The 26,785-nt window shown below is 42.5% G+C and overlaps 1 protein-coding gene across 2 annotated transcripts in view; it reads right to left on the bottom strand.

Moving 5' to 3' along the window:
- Positions 1–26,785, bottom strand: part of LOC141165556 (E3 ubiquitin-protein ligase RNF14-like) — a 65,582-nt gene that overhangs the window by 26,959 nt on the left and 11,838 nt on the right. For both annotated transcript variants that reach the window (XM_073651250.1, XM_073651251.1), the window contains exons 4-5: positions 24,858–25,361; positions 1,313–1,550 (exon numbers count right to left, since the gene is read on the bottom strand). In XM_073651250.1, coding sequence (XP_073507351.1) covers positions 1,313–1,550; positions 24,858–25,361 — 742 coding nt within the window. The remainder of the gene's footprint in view (positions 1–1,312; positions 1,551–24,857; positions 25,362–26,785) is intronic.

Below are 26,785 nucleotides of genomic sequence, written 5' to 3'. Positions count from 1 at the left end.
GAAGGAGAAAGGGAAATGTGACAGTCCAATTTATAAACAATCAAAAAAGCAAATAATATAGTTTGCATGCAAAAATTGTTTGATGTATTTTTGCATATTTACAATTTCTATGACATACGTGTGAATGTAAACATGTATGGCATGGGTAAACTCACATCTTTCCAGAAAATATACTTTAAAGAGTCAGCTTCTCCCAGCTCTAGGTGATTGAAAGGACTCTTCCTACAGTACATAAACACAAGGGAGAGACCTGTGAATCACATCTAGCAGTGTTGAGAAGAGTCAGCTGGGATTTGCGTCAAACTGGTCTCATGTCCAGCGGTGGTGTCTGCGCAGATCTTCAAAGTACATTATCTCTGAAACACCTGAACATTTTAGAGAAAAATATACCAGGCTGCATTCATGCCACTATGCTATGATTCATGCTAACCACGGTTTGGACAGAGTTATTCAGTTGACAGGTTCCATTTAAAAGGGTATAAAGGAGATCCTTCACAGTTGGAACCTCATCTGGGTTTCTGTCACATTGGTAATTCGCACACCGACTCAGCGCCGTCCTACTCACTGAGGTCACCGTTCTGCTTCCCCTTGTGTCAGACCGTCTCCACCTGGCTATAGGGAGGCTAATAGAGATTAGGCCTATCCACTGCCAGCAGGGGATATATTAGGCAGCTCCTCCCTCCACTCCTTGCCTGAGCTTTGGTTCTAGTTAGTGTTCTGTTCTATCTTCTAGTCAAGGTCTGTTCCTGGTTAGTCTCATGTTACCGACCTGGCTTGTCCACCTGTTCCATCTGATTTCTCCACTCCGGACCTAGGCTCTGTATCCTGAACCTGTGCTGCCTGCCCCGACCTCATACTGTCTGACTACATCTCTGCCTGTGCTTTCTGTACCGCGCATACCTGCCTTGACCCGTTGGTCAGCTGCTGCAGGTCCGGGCACTGCCCTGGAGTGGCACCTGGTGGCTATCCTGCGGCCCAAGCCTATGCTCACCATCAGAGGCTCTAGCTAAGACCAGGTAGCTACTTAGTCACGCCCCTACAGGATAAGCCTGGCCAGTGGCTCAGTTGGTCCACACCCACCGACATCATATTTTGTTGTTTGTATCCACATTATTTGATGGAGTATTGACCATTATAGGACATGATAGTTGGACCAAATGCTTGCTATTCTGCTGTGCACTGCTACATGTGATGAATAGGAGATACAGTAGCCTATAAAGCTAGTGCTTAAAGTTGTAATCCTGTCAAAACTAATGAAGACTTTTGAGACGCATAACTACAGGAATAGTGTTTGCCGAGTTACTGAACATACCTTCAGGACCTTCAGGTATATTGCAAGGAGAGATTCCATGAAAGGTCATTTTACAAAGAATACAAAATGCATATTGGCAAACTGAGCAAATGCCCATTGTACCCTCTGGCTCCACCATGACTGGGGTTTGACAGCTCAGACGTGGGCAGTAAACAACATCAGCCATTAAATCCAAGCTTGATTGCAGGAGGAGACGATCAAAGCGGCTAAAGAGCTGCTCCCCTACTAAATCCTTTACCTGAAAGTAAACAAGGACATAAACCATTTACTATCCGTACTGAAATATACAATCCAGAACATAAGATGTCTCACAATATTATCACTATTATTTTGTAACATATTTTTTGCTTTGTAAAAGTAAAAAACCTTAAAATTTATAATACAAAATGTGGTACATATATAAAATTCTTATTATTATAGCACCATTTATTCCATGGTGCTTTACATGTGAAAAAGGGGTATACATAACAAAAACAATTACAATAATCTTGAACAAAACATGACGACTGGTACAGGAGGAGAGAGGACCCTGCCCGCGAGGCCTCACAGTCTACAAGGGATGGGTGAGGATACAGTAGGTGAGGGTAGAGCTGGTCATGCAGCGGTATGGTGGAGCGGTGGTTAATGTAGGTTGTAGGCTTGTCGGAAGAGGTGGGTCTTCAGGTTCCTTTTGAAGGTTTCCACTGTAGGCGAGAGTCTGATGTGTTGGGGTAGAGCGTTCAAGAGTAGGGGAGATGATTGGGAGAAATCTTGTATGCGATTGTGGGAAGAGGAGATAAGAGGGGAGTAGAGAAGGAGATCTTGTGAGGATCGGAGGTTGCGTGCATGTAACTACCCGGAGACTAGGTCACAAATGTATGGAGGAGACAGGTTGTGGATGGCTTTGTATGCCAAGGTTAGGGTTTTAAACTGGAGTCTCTAGGCAATGGGGAGCCAGTGAAGGAATTGACAAAGAGGAGAGGCCGGGGAATAGCGGAGGAACAGGTGGATTAGTCGGGCAGCAGAGTTTAGGATAGATTAGAGGGGCGCGAGAGTGGTAGAAGGGAGGCCACAGAGCAGGAGGTTGCAGTAGTCGAGGCGGAAGGTGATGAGGGCATGCACTAGTGTTTTTGCAGATTCGTGGTTGAGGAATGTGCAGGTCTGGGAGATATTTTTCAGTTGGAGTCGGCAGGAAGTGGAAAGGGCTTGGATATGTGGTTTGAAGGAGAGATTAGAGTCCAGGGTTACCCCGAGGCAGCGAGCTTACGGGACTGGGGAGAGTGGACAGCCATTGACGTTGATAGATAGGTCAGATGGGGGGGGTTGAGTGAGACGGGGGAAAGATGATGAATTCTGTTTTATCCATGTTAAGTTTTAGAAATCTAGCAGAGAAGAAGGATGAAATAGCGGACAGACATTGCGGGATTCTGGTTTGTAGGGAGGAGATATCAGGTCCAGAGAGTTAGATCTGTGTGTCATCAGCACAGAGGTGATACTGAAAGCCGTGGGGCTCTATGAGCTGTCCCAAGTAGAAGGTGTAAATGGAGAAGAGCAGGGGCCCTGGAACTGAACCTTGGGGGACACCGACAGATAGGGGGCGAGATGAAGAGGTGGTGTGTGAGTAGGAGACACTGAATGTCCTGTCTGTTAGGTATGAGGAGATGCAAGATAGGGCCAAGTCTGTGATGCCGAGAGATGAGAGAGTCTAGTAAGAGGGAATGGTCCATTGTGTCAAAGGCAGATGACAGGTCCAGGAGGAATAAGACAGAGTAGTGCCGCTTTGATTTGGTGGTTAGTAGGTCGTTGGTGACTTTAGTCAGGGCAGTTTCAGAAGAATTGTGCGGTTGGAAGCCAGATTGTAAGCGGTCAAAGAGGGAGCAGGAGGAGAGGTGGGAGGACAGTTCAAAATAGATATGTTGTTCCAGTAGTTTTGAGGCATAGCGGGGAAGTGATATGGGGCGATAGCTAGTCAGAGAGGATAGGTCAAGGAAGAGCTTTTTGAGGATGAGTGTGATCGAGGCATGTTTGAAGCATGAGGGGAAGACACCAGTTGTTAGTGACAGGTTGAAAAGGTTGGTTAGGCTTTGGATGAAGATTGTGATAAGGTTGGGGATGAGGTGGGACGAGATTGGGTTAAGTTCACAGGTGGAGAGGTGTGATTTAGAGAGTAAAAGGGAAAATTGATCTTCCATAATGGTGGTTTTGGAGGAGGAGGATTGAGTAGATGCGAGGAGGGGCTGTGGGGACTTTAGGCAAAAGCTTAGTCTGATGGTGTCAATATTCTGTTTGAAGAATGAGGCAAAGTCTTCAGCTAAGATGAGAGGAGAGGGAGGAGGCGCTGGGGAACGGAGAAGAGAATTGAAGGTGTTGAATAGCTGTTTAGGGTTGTGAGACAGGGGGGATATGAGAGATGAGAAGTATGTTTGTTTTGCTGCAGTGAATGTGGACTTGAAGGTAGTGAGGGACTGTTGAATGTGATAAAGTTCTCATTGGAGTGGGACCTTTTCCATCTATGCTCAGCAACCCTGGAGGCCAGTCGCAGTTCTTTGGTTTGGCTGGTGTGCCACGGTTGCCTGTTGATTGTGTGAGCTTTTGTATGTGTGAGGGGAGCAACCGAATTGAGAGCTGCAGCTGTTGTGGTGTTGTATAAAGCGGCAGCAACATCTGCATCATGTAAGGAACTAATGTCTGTAAGAGGGAGAAGGGATTCGGAGAGTGAGTGTAGGTCAAGGTGTTTAACTTTGTGGAGTGGGAATTGTGGCCTAGAGAGGAGAGGGTTGAGAATGTAAGTAGGTTGTGTTCAGAAAGAGGGAGAGGTGAGTTAGATAGGGAACAGAGGTGGGCGAAGATGAGGTCCAGAGTGTGGCTATCTTTGTGAGTGGCTGTGGAAGACCATTGAGCAAAGCTGAAGGAGGAAGTGAGGGATAGAAGCTTAGAGACAGCTGAGGGAGGGAAGTGTCAATGGGGATGTTGAAGTCACCCATGATGATAGTGGGGATGTCAGCGGAAAGGAAATTAAGTAGCTAGATGGTGAAGTGGTTAAAGAAGGTGGTGGCTGGTCCTGGAGGGCGGTAGATGATAGCCAGTTGGAGGGGGAGTAGATGCGCACACAGTGCACTTCAAAAGAGGGGAGAGTAACAGAGGGTGGCAGTGGGATTTGGGTGGAGGAGCAGTTATCTGACAGGAGAAAACCTACTCCTCCACCATACACATTGAGCAAGTAAACCCAGAATAGCAGAATGTTCTTAAACAAATCATATATGATAACAACATAAAGTTAGTCATATGTGTCCAGGAAAATAGGAAGAAATAATACACCACTAGTAGATTCAAACTATGACCAACAAATAAAGTAGGTTCTAAAAAATGTAAATAAGACCTATTACTTGCTAAAAAAAATTGAGGCTGGAGATACTAGGAGTTTTTAACTACCAAGCAAAGGTGTTTCAATTAGCAGTAAAAGGTGGAGGTTGCTGCTGGGTCCTAAAGGAAGAAGGATATCACTACACTACAGAGATGAGAGGATCAAGAAGGCGTCTGCAATGCCAAGCGCAGTGATCTTCTACAGCCAGATCCAGAGCGACTGTCTGTCACACTTGATACACCCGTGACATCACAGCTCCGCATCTCATTTAGCAGTCTCAGACCCTGAGCTGTGATTGACAGCGTCTGGGAGGGAAGAGTGAAAGCGCACGTTCCCAGAGAAAATGACCAAAAATAGCCACTTGCATTACAAGCAAAGATTTCACATACTCTGCTAGCAAGGCGACATATTTGAATATATCTGCAATGGAATAACAGAGCAAAATGTAAAAGATTGTCACAATCTTGGGCAGCTCAGCGTATTTATTAGGTATTTATCTTGATTTTTTTCAGCATGTAACAGGTCCTGTCATGCCCCATGATTTAGGAATCACATAGACTATGTTGTATTTCATTGTCCTGCCATTTGGTTGCTATGCAACAAGGTTTGTCCCTTTTAGAAGTCTGTCCTTCCTCTCTCCCTTTAGCTCTGATGTAGCTCTGATGTCAATAACCTCTCCCTTCTTCTTCCTAATTCTGTATGTGAGCCATGTTGAGAGGCACACGTGTCTGCATCTCTGGTTCAGAGTAAGTTCTTTTTACCTACTGTAATTGTGCATAAGTACAACTGGAAAATAAACCTTCTTCTGGAATCTTCACATGTGCCTCTACAGTCGAGTCAAACTATCTGATGAAATCACTTTTTGAGTAATGGTACATAGAGAGCCACAGAAACGGTCTCTCAAGTGCCCCACACACTCAGTCTAGCTATGGAGTCAGAATTTGTCCTCTTTAAGCAGACAAATAAAAGTTTTGTAAACAATTTTTAGTCTAGGAAAATTAAGAATAAATTCTAATAATATTATTATAAATGTGTATAAATAAGAGACAAATTAGAAAAATCTAGAAAAAGAGGGAAAGGTTAAGTTTAGAGAAGTTATTTAAAAAATAGCTTGATGTTTTACAAATAGCCAATGGCATGATTGGTTATAAACGGTCTAGCAATAGATAATTGGTCGAGAAAGCTGGATCTTGATGTATCTGTCTTTTTTAACCTATGTAATTATATAACTATACGTAACTATAAATGTTCAATGGTTTCTTAAAACATTAGAAATAAATAAAAAAATGCACTTCTTGTTCAGAACAATGGGATTGATGAAAAAAACAGCAAAAGAAAAGGAACTGTAGGAGAGGGATCCAATGGCCTGTGCCTGGTTCTGTAGCTCGATTCCATTCTTTTTTTCACCCCAATCAAACATTTATGACAAAAGACCTAAAACCTAAGAAAAGGCTATCAATTAATTGGTCATTATTATAGGTACATTACATATTCTGCTCTGATCTACTTAACAACTATGAATTTTAGAAAGTAGCAAATCACATTCACAACAGTAAGTTCAATCATTGTCCCCATCCTAGAATAGCATCTGAGTGTTAATAGCCAGAGCCTACTAACACTCTTGATAAAGAAGTATCTAAACAATCAGCTGTTTTAGGTTAGGTTCACATCTGCTGGGAAGATTCCATCAAAAAGGAAGAACACAAAGCCCAGCATGCTGTTACTTTTTTTCCGCCAAATGATTGACCCATGAGCAATATATTTATATCAACTCCTAATCAACATGCTCCAATCTATTGGCCATAAGGATACTGATCTTTCTTGGTTCTCTTCCTATATCTTCCATCTTTATTTGTTTACTCCTATACTTCTCTTCTTCCTACTGCCGGGGTTCCACAGAGATCAGTCCTAAGTCTTCCCTTTTCTCTATACACAGCCCAATTGGACTAACTATCAGTAGATTTGGCTTTCAGAAGTCTACACTGATGACACCTAACCTATAGTTCTTCACCTCATAGCACTCCAGCACTACTGTAAGGAGATGGACATATTGCCCCCATTCCATCTTGAAGAACAAGTGTATTATATTGTTTAATGTGAACTGTGACATGTGTTAATAACGTTGGTATTGTGTGTTTCCCAATGGTAGGGAAAATTTGAGTTAACGATTGGGACTAGCCCAAAGTGGGAGGGTCTAAGGTAAAGAGACAGAGACAGTTTCCTGTCAGAAAGGACCCAGTGAGCATAGAAAGCAGACTAAGGTCTGATGTGAGCAGTGATGCATGATGTGGGTGTCCGTAACATGCGCGGAGACCGAGACAGAGGATAGTGAGATCCTAGCAGAAAGTAGGAGAGATGTGACCGAAAGCAGTGTGATCAATTGGAGACGAATCCATCGGAAGGATGCCAAGCAGTATGGCCCAGAGTTTATAACTCCAAGCGGTAACAATCAAGACTGGACAGAGTATGTGAGATGAAAAGAGTGCTGCGGGCGGGAGTTGCACGGCGAGCAGTTAATTACCTGCCATACTGGCAATATTATTCCCTAGAGGGGAAAGAAGACACGGAACTGCGGGTTGAGAATAGGACTCTTGCTAACTGGACTGTAGTACTGAGCTGGGTTGTGGTGAAGTAGAGAGGGATGGTGAAGATAGAAAACGATCAAGTAAAGAGGAAAAAATTGGAACTGTGTGGAAAATGCTTCATGCTGTGAAGGAAATGTTCATAAAATTGTGCACCCGCTATCTACTGTATATAATCCCCAGCAAAATATAGTTTAGTAAAAAGTTTATATTTGTCTGGTGGTCTCCCTCACTGAACTGTCAAAAATCTGATCCTGGCCAACCAGAAGTCATCGATTACATGCGGCTTGCAAGTGTCCCCACAGCACAAGTCCACACACCCAGATAGGACCCCCACCTTCATGTAATGTGCCGGGGCGCAAGAGATGAATACCGCCCGGCGGCTAAGTTGTGAAGGTCTTGAGACAGGTCACTGGTTTTACCCATCATTCATGAGATGTTTCTTGTGTTCCACCTTGGTAATGGGACACCTTTTTATAAGGCAACAATTTAACCAGCTGATATTATTTTTCATGATTGTTTTCTAATTATTGATAGATTTCAGCTGGTGTCATGACTTTTCATGGCTTTTTGCACCTCTTTCTTCATGTGTTCAATACTTTTTCCCTGTGTCATTTCTCATTGCTACACATAACTTAATTTACGCACCTCTATGGTTAGATTTCTTTGCCTTTATGGATGGATGGGTTGTTACCAACATCTGATGAGAATTTCATGTCAATATCACCTTTAGAAATACATGTACTTAGAAAATTGGTGACGTGTTCAATACTTATTTCTCGCTGTATACCTATCCTCAACCAAAAAGCTATTTACAATGTCAACTGCCTTGTGCTTTCCATTCTGCCAATGATCTAAGACTAATATCCTCCATAATTCAAAGCTACCACTTTCATCAATAAGACTTTTCTCATGCTACACCAGCTCTCAAGAATGCTCTACTCCAGGCAATCAGGTTAGTTCCCAATGTCCACATTTTAAGAGTTTCCTAAAAACACATCTTTTAAGGTAGGCCTATCATGTCACTTAACTAATCTAACTTGTTGCAGTTTTCCCTGTCCTACATTTTTCTTTAGAATTTGGTCCCTTGTTTCAACAGAATAATGTGGACCAATTCCTATTGAAAAGAATAAAAGCTAGACTGCAGTACTCGGAAGCGGCTACTAAACCGTGTATGTAGCTCTGGTGTTCCACTCCATGAACTGTTTATATATGGCAGTTGCCAGAGCAGATAATAGCTGATTGTTGTGGATTTCGGGTGATGAACTCCCACCTATATTACATTGATGTCCAATCCTATTGGCACGCACTACAAAGAAAGTTTAACAAAATTATACCTTGAATAACATTTTTATTAATATGTAAATGATCTGGTAAGATCTAAGGGCCAGACACAAGTCTGCCTCCACAGCTTATTTTAAATGAAAGGTGGCGTTAGCAGTGTGAAACATGTATTGACTGACAGTCTCATCTTCTCATTGCAGAGCTGAGTGTGATTATAAACTAACACAGTACAACAGAGCTGAACTTTGTCTCATTACAGACACATCTAAAGTTGTAGCTCTCCTTTCATAGTGCAGTCAGCTCTACCATAAAGCTGTGCCTGATTACCACTAACATTTCTTCAGCTTCCATCTCACAGGCAGCCAGTGTTGGGGAGGGGCAGAACAATTGAGTTAACAGCACTATGAAAAGAGAGTTTCAGCTGCAGATCTGTTTGTAATGAGGCAAAGGTCAGCTCTGCAGTACAATGTTACTTGTAATCAGGCTCAGACCTTTAAAATAAGCTCTAGAGGCAGATTCTCAGAGATTTGTGTCTAGCACATAGATCTCAACAGTTCATTTACAAATCAAGAAAAATATGGATTTCTCTGCAACAGTGTTCCCCAACTCCAGTCCTGAAGAGCCACGTACAGTGCATGTTTTCAGGAATTCTTAGCATTGCACAGGTGATGGAATTATCACCTTGGCAATATTAAGGAAATCCTGAAAGCATGATCTGTTGGTGGCTCTTGAGGACTGGATTTGGGGAACACTGCTCTGGAATTAAACTTTCTATAACCTACATGCCCATATAGACGACTTAGGTGGGTCGATCCTACTGACAGATTCCTTTCAATGTTTTTTATTTACATTTTTTTACAGCAGAAAAAGGGAATATAAACAAAATAAAAAATATTCGATAATAGTCAGGTATTTTAGGTACATAAACATTGCATAGAATATACAACAAAACACAGAACATATTAAAAAAACATAATAAGCGAGAAGGGATAAAAGAACTTAATAAAATACATTTTACAACACAATAGGAAAACATAAACAAGGGTAAGTGGAATCGAGGTATCAGCATATATGTAGTTCAATGTATGTATGTGAGCTGGTATAAGATCGGTTTCTTTAGATAAGACATCCATGGTTTTCATACTGAATCAATGTTAGATCATAAATCATTAAAGATTTTGTTTCATTATAGACCCAGAGATATACAGTCCACAGTGGCAGAACATGCAGCCGCTATGCCCGCCCCCACCCACCCATCAACACAATTTCAGCGGTATCCGCATTCCAATGATATGGGAGCCAACAGCCAATATACCATTCAGCCTGCACCTGTGAGTCTGACACTTTGTGCACTGCTAGTGTGATTATGTCACTACATCGTGCCTGCCTCGGTACTTACACTGCACAGACCTGAGCAGTGAGTCGAAGGATCGGGGTTGAGGTGAGTAGAGTTTAATTATTTTTTTTTTTTAAATCTCAATATTTCTGATGGCATCATAGGGAGTGGAGGACTGTGACACCATCATAATGAGTGGGTTACTGTTGTGCCATCTTGCTTATGGGGGGCTGTTAGGACCCTCATACTTAGTGGGAAATTGCAGGGACGTCATACCATACTGAGTGGCGGTTGGCTATGGGGTTATCATACTGAGTGGGAGACTGTGGTGCCATCATACTGGATGGGGGACTGTGGGGCCATCATACTGAGTGGTGGGCTGTGACACCAGCATGTTGAATGAGGGACTGTAGTGCCATCATACTGAGTTGGGGTGAACTGTGGGGGTCATCAAAATAAGTGAGGTGATCTGAGAGCTATGATACTGTGAAGGCTGTGGGGCCATCATATTGAGTCAGAGACTGTGCAGCCATCATACTGGGTGGCTGCCTGTGATGCCATCATACTGAGTGGGGGACTATGGCACCAACATACTGAATGAGAAGTAGACTGTGGGAATTAGAATACTATGTGAGCGGTTATGGGGGCCAGCATACTGAGTGCAGAGCTATGAGAGCTATCATACTGAGTAGGGGCTGTGAAGGCCATCATATTTTTTAACCCCTTCACCCCGAACCCTATTTTCACCTTCCTGACCAGGCCAATTTTTTCATTTCTGACCATTGTCACTTTAAGAGGTAATGGTAATAACTCTGGAACGCTTCAACAGATACCACTAATTCTGAGAATGTTTTCTCATGGCATATTGTACTTCATGTCAGTGGTAAAATTTATTTGAATTTTAATTTTCATGCCCTTAAATAAGAGAGTTATGTCACACAAAATAGTTAATAAATGACATTTCCCACATGTCTACTTTACATCAGCACAAATTTTGAAACTTATTTTTTTTTGTTAGGAAGTTATAATGGTTAAAAGTTGACCAGCAATCTCTCCTTTTTACAATAAAATTTGCAAAACCATTTTTTTTTTTAGGGACCACATCACATTTGAAGTGACTTTGAGGGATCTATATGACAGAAAATACCCAAAAGCGACACCATTCTAAAAACTCACATTAAAGAAGTTTATTAACCCTTTAGGTGCTACACAGGAATTAATTGAATGTGGAAGGAAATAATGAACATTTAACTTTTTTTCACACAAATTTTAGTTTCGCCCCAAATTTTTTTTATTTCACAAGGGTAACAGGGAAAATTGGACCCCAAAATTTGTTGTGCAATTTCTCCTGGGCACGCCGATACCCCATATGTGGAGGAAACTACTGTTTGGGCCCATGTCAGGGCTCGGAAGGGAAGGAGGGACATTTGACTTTAATGCAAAATTTGCTGGAATCATTAGCGGATGCCATGTTGCGTTTGGAGAGCCCACGATGTGCCTAAAGAGTGGAAACCCCCACAAGTGACTCCATTTTGGAAACTAGATCCCTCAAGGAACTTATCCAGATGTATGGTGAGCATGTTGAACCCGCAAGTGCTTCACAGAAGTTAATAACTTTGAACTGTGCAAATAAAAAAATCACATTTTTCCAACAAAAATGTTCTTTTAGCCACAATTTTTTTATTTTCACAAGGGTAACAAGAGAAAATCCACAGTACAATTTGATATGCAATTTCTCCTGAGTATGCCGATACCCTATGTAGATGAAAACTATTGTTTAGGTTCCCTGAAGGAGCACCATTTGACTTTTTTAATGCAAAATTTGCTGTAATCATTAGGCAGATGCTGCTAGAACTCTCCTGTTGGTTTTTTTCTAGTTTGCTGGTCACATGACCTTTTTTGCCTATTTAATCCGGCTCCGCCCTCCTGGCCTTGCTGGACTTCATTGTAATTACTACTCTTGAGCTAGCTTGGTGCTCTGTTACCTTTCTCTGTTGGTTTTGCTAGGTCTTCTGACCTCTATGTTCTATGTTGTGTGTTTGTCTTTTACTGCTACAATTTCTGCTAGGAGGTGTCCAACTTTATCCCAGTCCCTAGTTCTTGTAGGGATCCCTCCCTTGCATCTATAGGTCTTCGTACAGACTAGCTGAGGACTTCAGCGGGTCTGATCGCAGGATCAGGTTCCCCGTTACATCGTAGGGATCCAGTTTAGTTCTATTGTAGGGACAGATCTCCTGTCTTTCCTTAGTGCTTGTAGCAGATCATAACAGTAAGTCCAGCCCAAAAAAAAAAATTTCTCTAAGGAAAGACCTCCTGTTTCCATCATGGTCTCGGTTCAAGATTTGGCTCAACGCTTGCAGGGACTCTCTCTGGAGGTGGCCGAGCTCCAACAACACGTGAGTAGCTGTTCTGGAGCACATTTTGTGGAGCCAAAGGTACGTCTGCCTGATCTATTTTTTGGTGAACAACAAGATTTTTTTTCTTTTAAAAATGCTTGTTTATTGTATTTTTGTTTAAGACCCAGATCCTCTGGTGATGAATCACAGCGCATAGGGTTCATAATGTCACTTTTGCGCAAAGATCCTCAGGGATGGGCCTTTTCTCTCCAACCTAGTGATCCGTGCTTTAGATCAGTGGATAGTTTTTTTTCTGCTTTGGGTTTGTTGTACGATGATCCTGATCGTGTCTCATCTGCTGAGTCAGAATTGAGACGTCTGAGGCAGGGATCAGGTAATGTGGAAAAATATTGTTCTCAATTCCATCGGTGGTCTGCCCAGGTGGGGTGGAACGATTCAGCTTTGAAAAGTTTGTTTCTTGCAGGGCTAGGTGAAAGGGTTAAGGATTTGCTGATTGCTTATCCCACACCTGGAAACTTGCAGGAGGCAATGCAATTAGCTATACGGGTGGACAGGAGACTGCGTGCAAGGGTTAATGAGAGTAAATCCTCTGCCATGTCAGCTCCGAGTTTTGAGAGGGTCTGTGCGGACAAAGGAGAGCCGATGGAGACTGGGGTGATGGCACCCCGCTCTCAGGAAAAAGACCGCAGGCTTTCCGGAGGTTTGTGCTTTTATTGCGGAAATTCTGGTCATTTTATTAAGAACTGTGTGCTTGGTATGAACAAAGAAAAAAAATGGTCAGTCATGCACGTATAGCCTGTTTAAATACTAAGGGAGTATTCCTATCTGCTACTACCGCTGCTCAGGAAGAATTAATTGAATTTCGGGTATTTGTGGATTGTGGTTCTACTCTGAATGTGATTGATGGGGGATTCTTGGAAAAACTTAAATTAAAACCTAAACCTTTGTCATCCCCTATTGCTGTGGTTTCTGTTGATGGCTCTCCCTTGAAGAGTGTTACTCACAAGGTCTGTGAATTTCCCCTCACTATTAATGGTATTCATCAAGAGAATTTGGATTTGGTAGTATTAAATAATTTGCCTTCTCCAGTAATTTTGGGGTTGCCCTGGTTAAAATTGCACAATCCTGTACTGGATTGGTCTACCAATGAAATTAAGTCCTGGAGCCCTAAATGTTATGACAAGTGTTGTAACGGACGTATTGCTGCGGTGGAAAAAGGGGAATTACCTGTACCTATTCAGGATTTTTGGAGAGTTTTTTCTGAGGAGGAGTCACAAATTTTGCCTCCCCATAGAGACTATGATTGTACCATTGAATTTGTCCCTGGAGCGACTCTTCCTAAAAGTAGTTTATTTAATCTTACTATTCCTGAGAGAAAGGCTTTGGAGGAATACATACAGACAAGCTTGGCCGCTGGTCACATTAGGCCTTTCAAGTCTCCTGTGGCTGTTGGATTTTTTTTTGTAAACAAAAAAGATGGCGGTTTACGTCCTTGTCTGGACTTTCGTGAGATTAATAAAAATTACTGTACGCAATCCTTACCCACTGCCATTGATTCCTGATTTGTTAAACCAGTTAGTGGGGGCCAAGTGGTTCTCTAAAATTGATCTCAGGGGGGCATACAATTTGTTGCGCATGAAGGAGGGTGATGAATGGAAGACTGCTTTTAACACTCCTGTGGGTCATTTTGAGAATCTGGTTATGCCTTTTGGTCTTACCAATGCTCCAGCATTTTTCAGAATCTTATTAATGACATCCTTAGACCTTTGATCGGCAAAAATGTGGTTGTGTATTTGGATGACATTCTGATTTATTCGCCTGATCTGGAGTCTCATTGGCGGAGCGTACGTGAGGTTTTACAGTTATTAATGGACAATTCGCTTTTTGCTAAGCTAGAGAAATGTGAGTTCGCTGTACAGAGAATTAGTTTTTTGGGTTACATTATCTCCAGTGAAGGTTTTGAGATGGACCCGGTTAAAGTTCAAGCTGTGCAGGAATGGCCTATGCCTATTGGTTTGAAATCGATACAGAGGTTTTTGGGTTTCGCCAATTATTACAGAAAATTCATAAAAAAAAATTCTATTTTGTCAAACCGCTGACCGATCTCACCAGGAAAGGTGCTAATGCGGTTCAGTGGACTTCTGAGGCCATTGAAGCTTTTGTGTTTCTAAAGGAGAGGTTCAGCTCTGCCCCCATCCTTATGCAGCCTGATGTGACTAAGCAGTTTTTGGTTGAGGTGGATGCTTCTTCTGTGGGGGTCGGTGCGGTGTTGTCTCAGGAAAGCAAGGATGGAGTACATCCCTGTGCCTTTTTTTCAAAAAATTTTTCTGAGACTGAATTTAATTACGATATTGGTAATAGGGAATTGCTGGCTATTAAACTCGCATTTGAACACTGGCGTCATCTCTTGGAAGGTGCTGAATTTCCCATTTAGGTTTTCACTGATCATAAAAATCTGATCTATCTTGATGCTGCCAAGCGCTTGAATGCCTGTCAGGCTAGGTGGACACTTTTTTTCTCGCGGTTTAATTTTTCCGTTACTTACATCCTGGGTACCAAGAATGTTAAAGCGGATGCTTTGTCTCGCAGCTCTTCTCCCATGGTTAGTGCTGAGGAGGAGGAGGAGAGCATTTTACAAGAAGGTGTTGTGATTGCTGCTTTGGACTCCGTTTTGGAGGATGAGATTTTTAAAGCTCAGGAGAATGCCCCATCTAACACTCCCCATGGGAGGTTGTTTGTGCCTAGGACATTTAGGAGAGATTTGTTTGTTGAGTGTCATGAGTCTCGGTGGGCAGGTCATCCAGGAATTTCTGAGACCAAGGGACTTGTGGGTCGCAGTTTTTGGTGGCCTGGATGGCAGAAGGAAGTCATTAAGTGGGTGCGTCAATGTACTGTGTGTGCTAGATCTAAGTCTTCGCATGCTCCTGCTGCGGGATTGCTTTGCCCTCTGGAGGTTCCTAATGCACCTTGGACACATCTGGCTATGGACTTTATTACTGACCTTCCCCCTTCTGAAGGTTTCACGGTCATCTGGGTGGTCGTGGACCGTTTTAGCAAGATGTGTCACTTGGTTACCTTCATCAAACTGCTTTGCGCTAAGACACTCGCTAAGGCCTTTGTCAAGGAAATTGTCAGACTACATGGCGTTCCTACTGACATTGTTTCTGATAGGGGACCTCAGTTCGTGGCTCGTTTTTGGCGTGCCTTTTGTGACAGGTTGGGAGTTCATTTGTCGTTTTCATCCGAATATCATCCTGAGTCTAATGGCCAGACAGAAAGGAAGAATCAGGATGTTGAGCAGTTCTTGCGTTGCTTTGTGGCAGACAATCAAGAGGGGTGGTCTGAGTTTCTGCCACTTGCTGAATTTGCTCTTAACAACCATACATCCTCTTCTGATGGGTGTTCGCCTTTTTTTTGTTGTTCTGGGAGACATCCGTCTTTTGGGTCTTTCTCCAAATTGGTATCGGCTGTGCCTGAAGAGGAGAGTTTTTCCGGTGATTTGGAGAGAGTTTGGACGGATGTGCGTGATAATCTTCAGGAGGCTAACAAAAAATCTAAGAGGTACTTTGATAGGAAACGGCAAAAGGTTTAATTTGCTATTGGTGACATGGTTTGGTTGTCCTCTAAGAATCTGCGATTGAGGATTCCTTCTAAAAAATTGGGTCCCAAGTTTGTAGGGCCCTTTAAGGTGCTTCAGATAGTTAACCAATCTGCTGTTAGGTTGGAGGTTCCTACCTCCTGGAAGATTAATCCGGTGTTTCATGTTTCTCTGTTGAAAAGAGCTGATGTGTCGGTTGGTGACGCCTCTGCCACTGTTCCTCCGGTGGTGGAGGACGGGGAATATGAAATTTCCCACATCCTAAATTCTAGATGGTATAGAGGGAGTTTGCAGTATCTCGTCGCTTGGAAGGGTTTCGGACCCGAGGATAACTCATGGGTGAGGGAGGATGATGTTTCTGCTTCCAGACTTGTCAGAGCGTTTCACAGGAGGTTTCCTGATAAGCCCGGGCCTAGGGGATCCGGAGAAATCTTAGAAGAGGGGGTACTGTTAGAACTCTCCTGTTGGTTTTTTTCTAGTTTGCTGGTCACATGACCTTTTTTGCCTATTTAATCCGGCTCCGCCCTCCTGGCCTTGCTGGACTTCATTGTAAATACTACTCTTGAGCTAGCTTGGTGCTCTGTTACCTTTCTCTGCTGGTTTTGCTAGGTCTTCTGACCTCTATGTTCTATGTTGTGCGTTTGTCTTTTACTGCTACAATTTCTGCTAGGAGGTGTCCAACTTTATCCCAGTCCCTAGTTCTTGTAGGGATCCCTCCCTTGCATCTATAGGTCTTCGTACAGACTAGCTGAGGACTTTAGCGGGTCTGATCGCAGGATCAGGTTCCCCGTTACATCGTAGGGATCCAGTTTAGTTCTATTGTAGGGATAGATCTCCTGTCTTTCCTTAGTGCTTGTAGCAGATCATAACAGATGCCATGTTGCATTTGGAAAGCCCCTGATGTGCCTAAAGAGTGTTAACCCCCCACAAGTGATCCCATTTTGGAAACTAGACCCCTCAAGGAACTTATCTAGATGTGTGCTGAGCACCTTGAACCTCTAGATGCTTCACAGAAGTTTATAATGTTGAGTCGTGAAAATAAAAAAATAAAAAATCAAATTTTTCACACAAAAATGTTCTTTTAGCCCCAAATTTTTTATTTTCACAAGGGAAATAGGAGAAAATGGACCCCAAAATCTGTTGTGCAATTTCTCTTGTGTACGTAGATGCCCCATATGTGGGGGAAAACTACTGTTTGGGCGTATGGCAGGGCTCAGAAAGGAAGGAGTGACATTTTGGAATGCAGATTTTGATGGAATGGTCTGCGGGTGTCATGTCACTTTTGGAGAGCCCCTTATGTGCCTAAACACTAGAAACTGCCCACAAGTGACCCCATTTTGGAAACTAGACCCCTCAAGGAATTTATCTAGATGTGTGGTCAGGTGCATCACTGAATTTTACAATGTTGATCTGTGAAAATGAAAAAATATATTTTTCCCACAAAAATGTTGTTTTAGCCCCAAATTTTTTCATTTTCACAAGGATAGCAGGAGAAAATGGACCCCAAAATTTGTTGTGTAATTTCTCCTGAGTACACCGATACCCCATATGTGGTTGAAAACTTATTTTGAGGCACAGTGCAAAGCTCAGAAGGGAAGAATCGCCATGCTGGAGTTCAGATTTTGCTGGACTGGTTGAGGGTGCCATGACTCACTGTGAGATCCACTGAGGTGCCAAAACAGCAGAACCTCCCATAAGTGACCTCATTTTACAAACTACACCTCTCAATGAATTCATCTAGGGGTCAGATTTTCATACTGGGAAATGGGTAAAAATGGTACCAAAATTTGTTCCACAATTTCTGCTGAATGTAGAAATACGCCAAATGTACCTGTGCAGTACTGCTTAGCCACACAGCGAGACTCTGGAGGGAATGAGAGCTATTTGCCTCCTGGAGCACAGATTTTCCTAGAGTAGTTTGCGAACTCCATATACAGAGCACCAAGGGCTAGAAGAGCAGAATCCCCCTTCAAGTGAGAGGGAAGTGAAGTGAAGGGAGGGGACATTTGGATTTGGGAGCGTAGAATTTGCAGAATTTCTTTTGGGGGGCAAAGAGCCATCATTTCCAGAACCTTTGTATTTTGTACTGCTAATAACCTAAGATTAACATCCTCAATAATCCAAACCTTCCACTCCTGTCTCCAAGACTTCTCATGTGCTGCGCCAATTCTTTGGAATGGACTACCCAGGACTCTTCGATTAATCCCCAATACCCACAGTTTTAAGCGTGCCCTAAAACGCATTTCTTTAGACTGGCCTATCGCCTCACCTCCCTTATCTAACTATCCCCCTTTTTTTTCCCATACAAAATGTCCTTCCAAATCAGGACCCTTGTATCATTTGTTCACACACACCTATGTACTTAATAGACTTCTGTGTACTGGTTGGTGACTGGTTCATTCAGCATTATGTGATTACCCTATTTATTACATTGATGTACAATACAAGCAATTGTTACCATTCACCTTTCGTGTTTCCCCTATTTCCTTTCTTCCACCCGTAATGAGTGTCCACTGGTCCTTAGTATGGTCTTTGGGAGGAATAAATCATGTGCCAGTCCTTTGTACTGACCACACATATATTTATACATATAAATGAGATCCCCTCTGAGGCGTCATTTTTCTAAGCTAAACAAGCTCAACTTTTTCAACCTCTCATCATATGAGAGGCCTTCCATCCCTTGTAATAATCTAGTTGCCCTCCATTGAACTGACTAACTTCTGAATATCCTTTTTAAAATGTGGAGCCCAAAACTGGATTCCACTATAGCTTGTCCTGCAGAAAACAAGCCCTCATACACCTATGTGGATGGAACAATAGAAATTTAAGGCTCTTGGAAGAAGTTGAGGAAAAAAATAAAACAAAAATAGCCTAGTAGGGAAGGGGTTAAAATAAGTACAAAATATTTCAAGGATGTCAAATATATGGCTAAACTTGAGATTTCTAAAGTTAAAAAAAAGACTGTGCAGCTTATATCACTTCTGTGAATAATGCCTTCTCAGCTGATCGTCACCAACAACTAAGGATGGGGGGGGACTTCACTGGTGAGGCCAGTCTTACAGATTGAGAAGCACTGGTGTAGATAAGGCTGAAATATCTGGAGGTCAAAGTTACTTCCCTATCTAAGCAAATCCAAAGTCTGGCAAAGAATAGAAGTAGCTACAGTGGTGTGAAAAAGTATTTGCCCCCTTCCTGATTTCTTATTCTTTGGGATGCCTGTCACACTTAAATTTTTCAGATCACAAAGCAAATTTAAATATTAGACAGAGATAACACAAGCAGACACCAAATGCAGTTTTTAAATGAAGGTCTTTATTATTAAGGGAAAAAGAAATCCAAACCTACAGGACGCTGTGTGAAAAAGTGATTGCCCCTAAACCTAATATCTGGTTGGGCCACCCTTAGCAGCAACAACTGCAATCAAGTGTTTGCAATAACTGGCAATGAGTCTTTTACAACACTCTGGAGCAATTTGGCCCACTCATCTTTGCAAAATTGCTGTAATTCAGCCACATTGGAGGGTTTCCGAGCATGAACCGCCTTTTTAAGGTCATACCACAGCATCTCAATCAGATTAAAGTCAGGACTTTGACTAAGCCACTCCAAAGTCTTAATTTTGTTTTTCTTAAGCCATTCAGAGGTGGACTTGCTTGTGTGTTTTGGATCATTGTCCTGCTGCATAACCCATGTGTGCTTCAGATTGAGGTCACAAACAGATGGCCGGACATACTCCTTCAGAATTTTTTGGTAGACAACAGAATTCATGGTTCCATTTTCCACAGCAGGTCTTCTAGGTCCTGAAGCGGCAAAACAGCCCCAGACCATCACACTATCACAACCATATTTTACTGTTGGTCTGATGTTCCTTTTCTGAAATGCTGTGTTACTTCTTCTCCAGATGTAATGGGACATACACCTTCCAAAAAGTTCAACTTTGTCTCGTCATTCCACAGAGTATTCTCTCAAAAGTCTCGACGATCATCAAGATTTTTTCTGGCAAAACTGAAACGACCCTTATTTTCTTTTTGCTCAGCAGTGGTTTTTGTCTTGTAACTCTGCCACGCATTCCATTTTTGCCCAGTCTCTTTCTTATAGTGGAGTCATGAACACTGATCTTAACTGAGGCAAGTGAGCCCTGCAGTACTTTGGATGTTGTTGCGGGGTCTTTTGTGACCTCTTGGATGAGTTGTCAGTGCGCTCTTGGGGTAATTTTGGTCGGCCAGCCACTCCTGGGAAGGCTCACCACTGTTCCATGTTTTCGCCATTTGTGGATAATGGTTCTCACTGTGGTTCACTGGAGTCCCAAAGCATTAGAAATGGCTTCATAACCTTTTCCAGACTGATAGATCTCAATTACTTTGTTTCTCATTAGTTCCTGAATTTCTTTATATCGCAGTATGATGTCTAGCTTTTGAGGATCTTTTGGTCTACTTCACTTTGTCAGGCAGGTCTTATTTAAGCGATTTCTTGACTGAGAACAGGTGTGGCAGTAATCAGGCCTGTGTGTGGCTAGGGAAATTGAACTCAGCTTCCCAAAGATGTGATAAACCACAGTTAAAACATAAATTAAGGAAGGGGACTTCATCTAAAAACTTAATTTTTTGTTTACTTGTGTTATCTTTGTCTAATATTTAAATTTGTTTTGTGATCTGAAACATTTAAGTGAGACAAACATGCAAAAGAATAAGAAATCAGGAAGGGGGCAAAGACTTTTTCACACCACTATATATAGCTTGTGACGCAAGTCAATTGTCACGGACAAGCTGTGAGGCTTGGGTAGTCAAGAGGTCCGGGGTCAGATAACAAGATGGGTTGTCATATAAAAAGGGATAAGGCAAAAGGCGTAGTCAGGTCACAATCCAGAGTCAGAATTCCAAGGTCAGAGTGTGTCAAGACAAAAGGAGTAATACAAACGGGTAGTCAATAGGCAAATACAAGATCCGGCAACAAAATATTAGAATGTCAGTATTCAGAGTGCAAGGTACAGAGGACTAGCTACACAGAGCTAAAAGCTATGACTGGCAGCTATCTGGGACAGACAGCTTAGTTAAGTAGCTGAGTAATTATTAGGAACAGGGAACACCTGAAGGAAGCTCAGCACCCTCCAGTCTCAGATTTGACGGCAGAGCTGTCACTCAAAATACAAACAGTTCAGCACCGCCCTGCACTAGATTGGACAGCTGAGCTGTCAGTCACTACATCCAAGACACACTGAGTGGTGGAATCGTGACATAGCCAAGTTGACTGATTTGGAGGAGATATCTCACATAGTTAATATTAATCTTATGGGAAGCAGAGGGTGAGGACTGTTCCAGTTTCATGCAGAAATTGTCAACAAAAGCATTGGGGTATATATTCTATCCATAATGTACCATTACACACAAAACTAACATTTGCCAAACCACGGGTTTGGCTGTTAGTATAATTTATATTCCTCCTGACTCTCTCTTGTCAGATGATATCAGGGGAGATAAGGATCTAGCATGTCCAAATTTGGACTGCTGAACCTTTTATTGTTGGTGAGATAAGCAGCTGTCAGGAGTCACTCTTGTGCATGGTGAAGTCAGGTGCCGAACAATCGGCTGCTGTATCTGTTGTGTATAGGGCCTGAAAGTCTTCTGTGTGCACTGCAGAGCCGGACTGGCCATCGGGCAATTAAGGCAAATGCAAGATGGGGTGGTCCCGCCATGAGCCACAGCGGTTGCAAACTGTTGACAATTTTGGTGTCCTCTGAGGACATCGGTCAGCATCACTGCATCGTACATATCACTGCGAGACAGGATAAAAGAGGAAACAGCAGCTGAGGTAGACGGGGAGCCTGAATATGGTGAGTATAAGATTTATTTTTTTTTGTGGGCTCTGGTGACCCTCACATTGTGTAAGGAGACCATCATACTGCATGATGGGCTGTTGGAAGACAATCATAATATATTGTAGGCTATAAGTGGTCCATCATGCTATGGTGGGCTGTGGTGTGACCATAATACTGTATCGGGTGCTGTGGAGAGATCATTATACTGTATGGGCGGCTTTGGGGGATCATCATACTGTATGGTGGTCTGGGAGGGCCTTTATACTCTGTGGGGGAGGCTGTGGTGACCATTATATAGGTGGAGGAATGTGGGAACATCATTGTGTGGGGGGGGCATTTTTGGGGCATCATACTTCTACGGGGGCCATGGAAAGGGTATCATAGCAGGTGAGAACACCACAAAGGGGTTCAGTAAGGACAGCAATATATATCTCTCTCCATGTCTTAAAAAGTGGGGAGGTGTGCCCTTCTTATTGTAAGGAGGCACACTGGGAGATTGTTCTCATTATAGGGGAAGCACAGGAGCCATTATAATTATAATAAAGCACATGTGGTGTTTGTATTATTTTAAGGAGGTATGGGGTCATTATTATTATAAAGGGTCAAGGGGGATTATTATTATTATTATTATAAGGAAGCACAGGGGAGCATTATTACTGTGAGGGAACGTTATTATTGTATAGGGCACAGTGGGGACACTGTTATTGTGTTGCACAAATGGAGGGTACTACTACTAGACAGGGCACATAAGGGACATTATTATTGTTGAAGTCACTGGCTATAGCACTATATGGTTTGTGCAAAAGTGGGGGAATCTGAGGATTGTCCTGGAAAAGCAGTAAACCAAAGCTGTCTCTGTGTTACATTTTGCAGGCATAAGTCATGGATGGACGGAGAGGTCAAGGCGATTTGGCTGAATGGAAAAGAAAATGTAAAATGAATGACAACAATCAGAGAGAACGTCACTGGTGAGAATCTGTCCAATATAGACATATCTGGTCTGCAGAACACTGTTATAAAACTAATATTAGTCCCAATTTTAGGCTCAGCCCAACCCCGGTAGAACATTAGGGTTCTTTGAAACCCAGAGTAAAAGGTAGAAGTCCTTGACCTAATTTGGTCAAGCTTTTATTAGGAAGGCAAAAACATATCTAATTTAATCCATAATGGATCTTGTAATGTAACTTCTCTTATTATTTTAAAGTAGTTTGACATTAAAAGACAATATTCACTGGAACACTCTTTTAATAGTGTCTATATAGTAATCTAGACTTAGTGGTTCCCAGTTCAGGCTAGAATTAAAAAAGGTTAGAAACGTGGAGGGTGAACAGTGGGGCTAAATTTTGACAGCTTTGGCTATGTTCCCATGATGAGTATTTGGTGAGGTTTTGATGTTGCAGATCTTCTGCAGCATTTCTGCAGCTATTAAGTAAATTAGGTTACTTGCGGGGTTTTTCGTGAGTTTTTACCGTATTTTTGACAATGCGTTTTTTTTCTCTTTTTAGTATGTCGTGTTTTAAATGAAGCTGATTGGTTTTTTTTATACTTCCTGGTATCTGGCTTTAACAAAACTTTATTGATACAATCAGGTGCGGATTACAAATGTCTTTAGTGCTTTTCCGTAGCGGAAATGCACTAAAAACACATATGCAACTTTTACCACCAGATTTTCTGCTTCTAATGAAATTCTACTAGGAAAATCCACACCTAAAACTCAGAGTATCGTCAAGAGATATTGACTTGTTGCGGATTTGAAACACGCACCGCAGGTTAGTTTATGCTGTGTTAAAAAAGAAACACAGTGGGCACGAGATTTCTGTAAATTCCATCCACTTTGCTGGAGCTCGAAGACACTGACAGACAAAATATGCAGCAGAACCTCATTGCTGGAACTTAACCTAAGGCTGTGTGGCCACGATGCGTTTTTGGTGCGTATTTTGGTGCGTATTTGCAGCGCGTAAACGCTCCAGAAACGCATTGCATACCTTATCCCATGACTTCCTATGACATTCTGCAAGTTCTGTGCACATGGTCCGTATTTTTTCTGCACAGATTTTACTCACAAAAAAAATACGGACATGAGCAATTCTTGTGCGTTTCTGCATGCGTATTTGCCTATACAATGCATTGGAAAAACGCATGGCAAATACGCGTCAAATACGCATGCGTTTTTCTGCCAAGGAGATGCAGAAATGCTCAGGAAAATTTCTGCTTCATTTCTGCATCGTGGGCACTAAGCCTAAGGCTAAGTGCCCACGATGCAGAAATGCTGCATATTTTTTACGCTTCTCCCTGGCAGGAAAAACGCATGCGTTTTTTACATGTGTTTTTCCCGCCAGGTAGAAGCGTTTGTCAAGCGTCTTTGCATGCATTTCAGCATGAGGGTTATCAAGCGCTTTTCCAAGCGATTTTAACATCACTTGGAAAAGTGCTTGACTACTTGGTCACACTATATAAATCCATGCAACCGGCATAGTAGTGTGACCAAGTTACTTAAAAAAAAAGAATAAGAATGGTAAAAAATAAAAAAATAAAGTTTATACTCCCCTTCCGTTGTCCTCCCGGTGTTATCTCCGCTGCGTCCGGTGTGTTGGGCGGCTCGCGCTGTTGTGAAGGACCTGCGGTGACGTCATTGAGCCATGTAATGGGTCACATGACTCAGTGACATCATGGCAGGTCCGTCACAACAGCGCGAGCAATGCTAGAGACCGGACAGAGCAGACAAAACACCGGGGAGGACATCGGAAGGTGAGTATAGACTTTATTTTTTATTTTAAATTCTTTTTTTTACCGTTTCTATGGTACCCGGGTCTGGAAGAGAGTCTCCTCTCCTCCAGACTTGGGTACCATCCGCACATAGAAACGCATAATATCCGTGTGTACAAATGTACTGACACGGATATTATGCGTTTCAATACAAGTCAATGGCGGTGATTACGCTGTGTCCACAAAATTAATGGACATGCTGCGGATTTTTGAGCGCAGCATAAACGCTGCGGAAAAATCCGCAGCATGGGCATTGACATTGCGGCTTGTCACTGGGGACCATGGGGGGCGGATTACCAAGCGTTTCCCAAGCGTTTATGCTGCGGAAATTCTGCAGCAGAAACGCTTGGAAAACGCATAGTGGGCACACAGCCTAAGGCTACTTTATCTGTAGTAAAGCTATACAAGGTATAAAATGCAAATTTTTACTAAAACGCTCCAAAGCACTTCAGCGAGCCCTCACTTACCTGAGCTGGTGTTGCAACAGACGTGCACTCTGGTTCAGGACAGTTTAGTGCATGAACTTGTCCGTCTTTAATCTGTATTTCAAAGTAGTCTTTGAGACAGCTGTTACAGTACACATGCTGGCAGTCCTTAAAGTGGGTGCACTCACTGCCCAGCTTCTCCATAAAACAGATATTGCACAAGAAGGGTTTACTATCAAAAACCTTCTTCTCCTGAGCTTCACTGAAGACCAAGATGTATTTGATCAGGGCAGACACTGACTGCACGTCCTGTATGGCCCGTTTGTCAAATGATCCTCTTTCCAATAAGAACCCATCAGCAGGGGTTTTTTCCGGGGGTTGCATCCAGTTCTGTAAACCATTGCTAGACAGCTCAATTTCATATGGGGATTTTATATTCAAGTAATCAAGTGTCTCCTCCTTCAGAAACTGAATCCATGAGAACAAGACAACACATCCCCTGTTCTCTTCCCATAGATCATCTAAGTGCTGACATAACAGAGTGAGCTGAAATAATAAAAATAAAAAGTTGGATAAAAATAAGCAAAATAAGTACAAATATAATATTAAAGAGGTGGTCCACTACAATCTTTATTGTTCACATCACTTTAAAGCATTGAAATAAGTATTTTTTCAAATACATTCTTTTATCATATTTGCCTGTGAGTGGCGCTATCTCTGCTCGCTCGGTGACAATCACGTAACCCCCGGCTGCAGTTGTGGCTGATATCTAGTGATATCACGTCAACTTCCGGGTTCTAGATGTTGAGGTTGCATCACCGAGGGGTGACCCAATGTCATGCAGGCTGCGGTCACTCTCCCTGATTGACTGGGCTGTGGGCGATTTTTTACCGCACATCACAGTCCAGTATCGAGTGAACGCTGTAGAAAGTTTTCCTCTTTCTTTCTCTGCTTTCATTGGCACATGCTTGCGAGGCTCTGCAGGTCATCAAAAAAGCAAATTGGGAAGTCCCACCAGTCAGTTACTATATACCTAGCTCTTGTGCAACAGGACAAGCCTCAGAACCTGGCAAACTTTGCAGATGCCAAGGTTTGTAGACATTCATAGAACCATAAAATATGGGTAAGCATGTTCTTCACTTGTCGAGCAAAGGGTAGTGTAGACAAGGGACTTATTTTGAGTTTTTTCCCCAAGTGATCCCAACCTTTCTGCATCCTTGGCTGGCAGCTTCAAATCAATTACCAATTGTGTTATTTCCATAAAACTTCAGAGAATGAAGTGTTTGCTAGTTGACATTCATTTACTCAGTCATTTAAATGCCCAGTATTAAGAGAAAGTGACCCTCAAGTGGATATACAAGTATCCTGATGATCTGTGTGAAGTCAATTTGGTGTTCCTTCACTCCTCAACACTGAAAATTGCAACACCCAGAAGAAAAACTTGTGGAATTATGGAAATCACAGAATCGATAGATATGTTAATGATGTGCAAAAGATGAAAACATGAAAATGAAGTTTTCAAAACATCTCAATCTATTCAGTATCGAGTCTGAGCGCCACAAGCAGAAATACATGCACTTATAAGCCTAGGCATAGTATCAATGAGGATATTAATGGTTGAGAAATGTTATGCTATACTGAATGCAATTGTCAAATCATGAAGAACCGCTGCCAGCAGATCCCTTTGCAACGGTCGATCATTAACATCCCAAATGTGCTCGATACGAGACATGTCTGGATACGCTGCAGGTCAAGATAACACAGGTTTCACAACCTGATCACAGTAGCACGGCAAACATGCGGCATGGCGTTATCAATGTGAAAAACAGTTCCTGGAGTACTTTGGTGAAGTGGCCGTACCACTGGTTCCAGGTCAAGCTGTTAGTGTACCTGGAATGAAGACTAAAGGGGTCCGGCTCCCATACATTGTGCCATCGCTCACATTATACCACTTCCCCATGTAATGTTGC

This window comes from Phyllobates terribilis, unplaced genomic scaffold (genome assembly GCF_046119375.1).
Source record: "Phyllobates terribilis strain yellow unplaced genomic scaffold, ASM4611937v1 Scaffold_11__3_contigs__length_659146591, whole genome shotgun sequence".
NCBI lineage: Eukaryota > Metazoa > Chordata > Amphibia > Anura > Dendrobatidae > Phyllobates > Phyllobates terribilis.
Note: the sequence above shows the minus strand (reverse complement) of the source record. Positions and strands in the feature narration are given on the sequence as shown.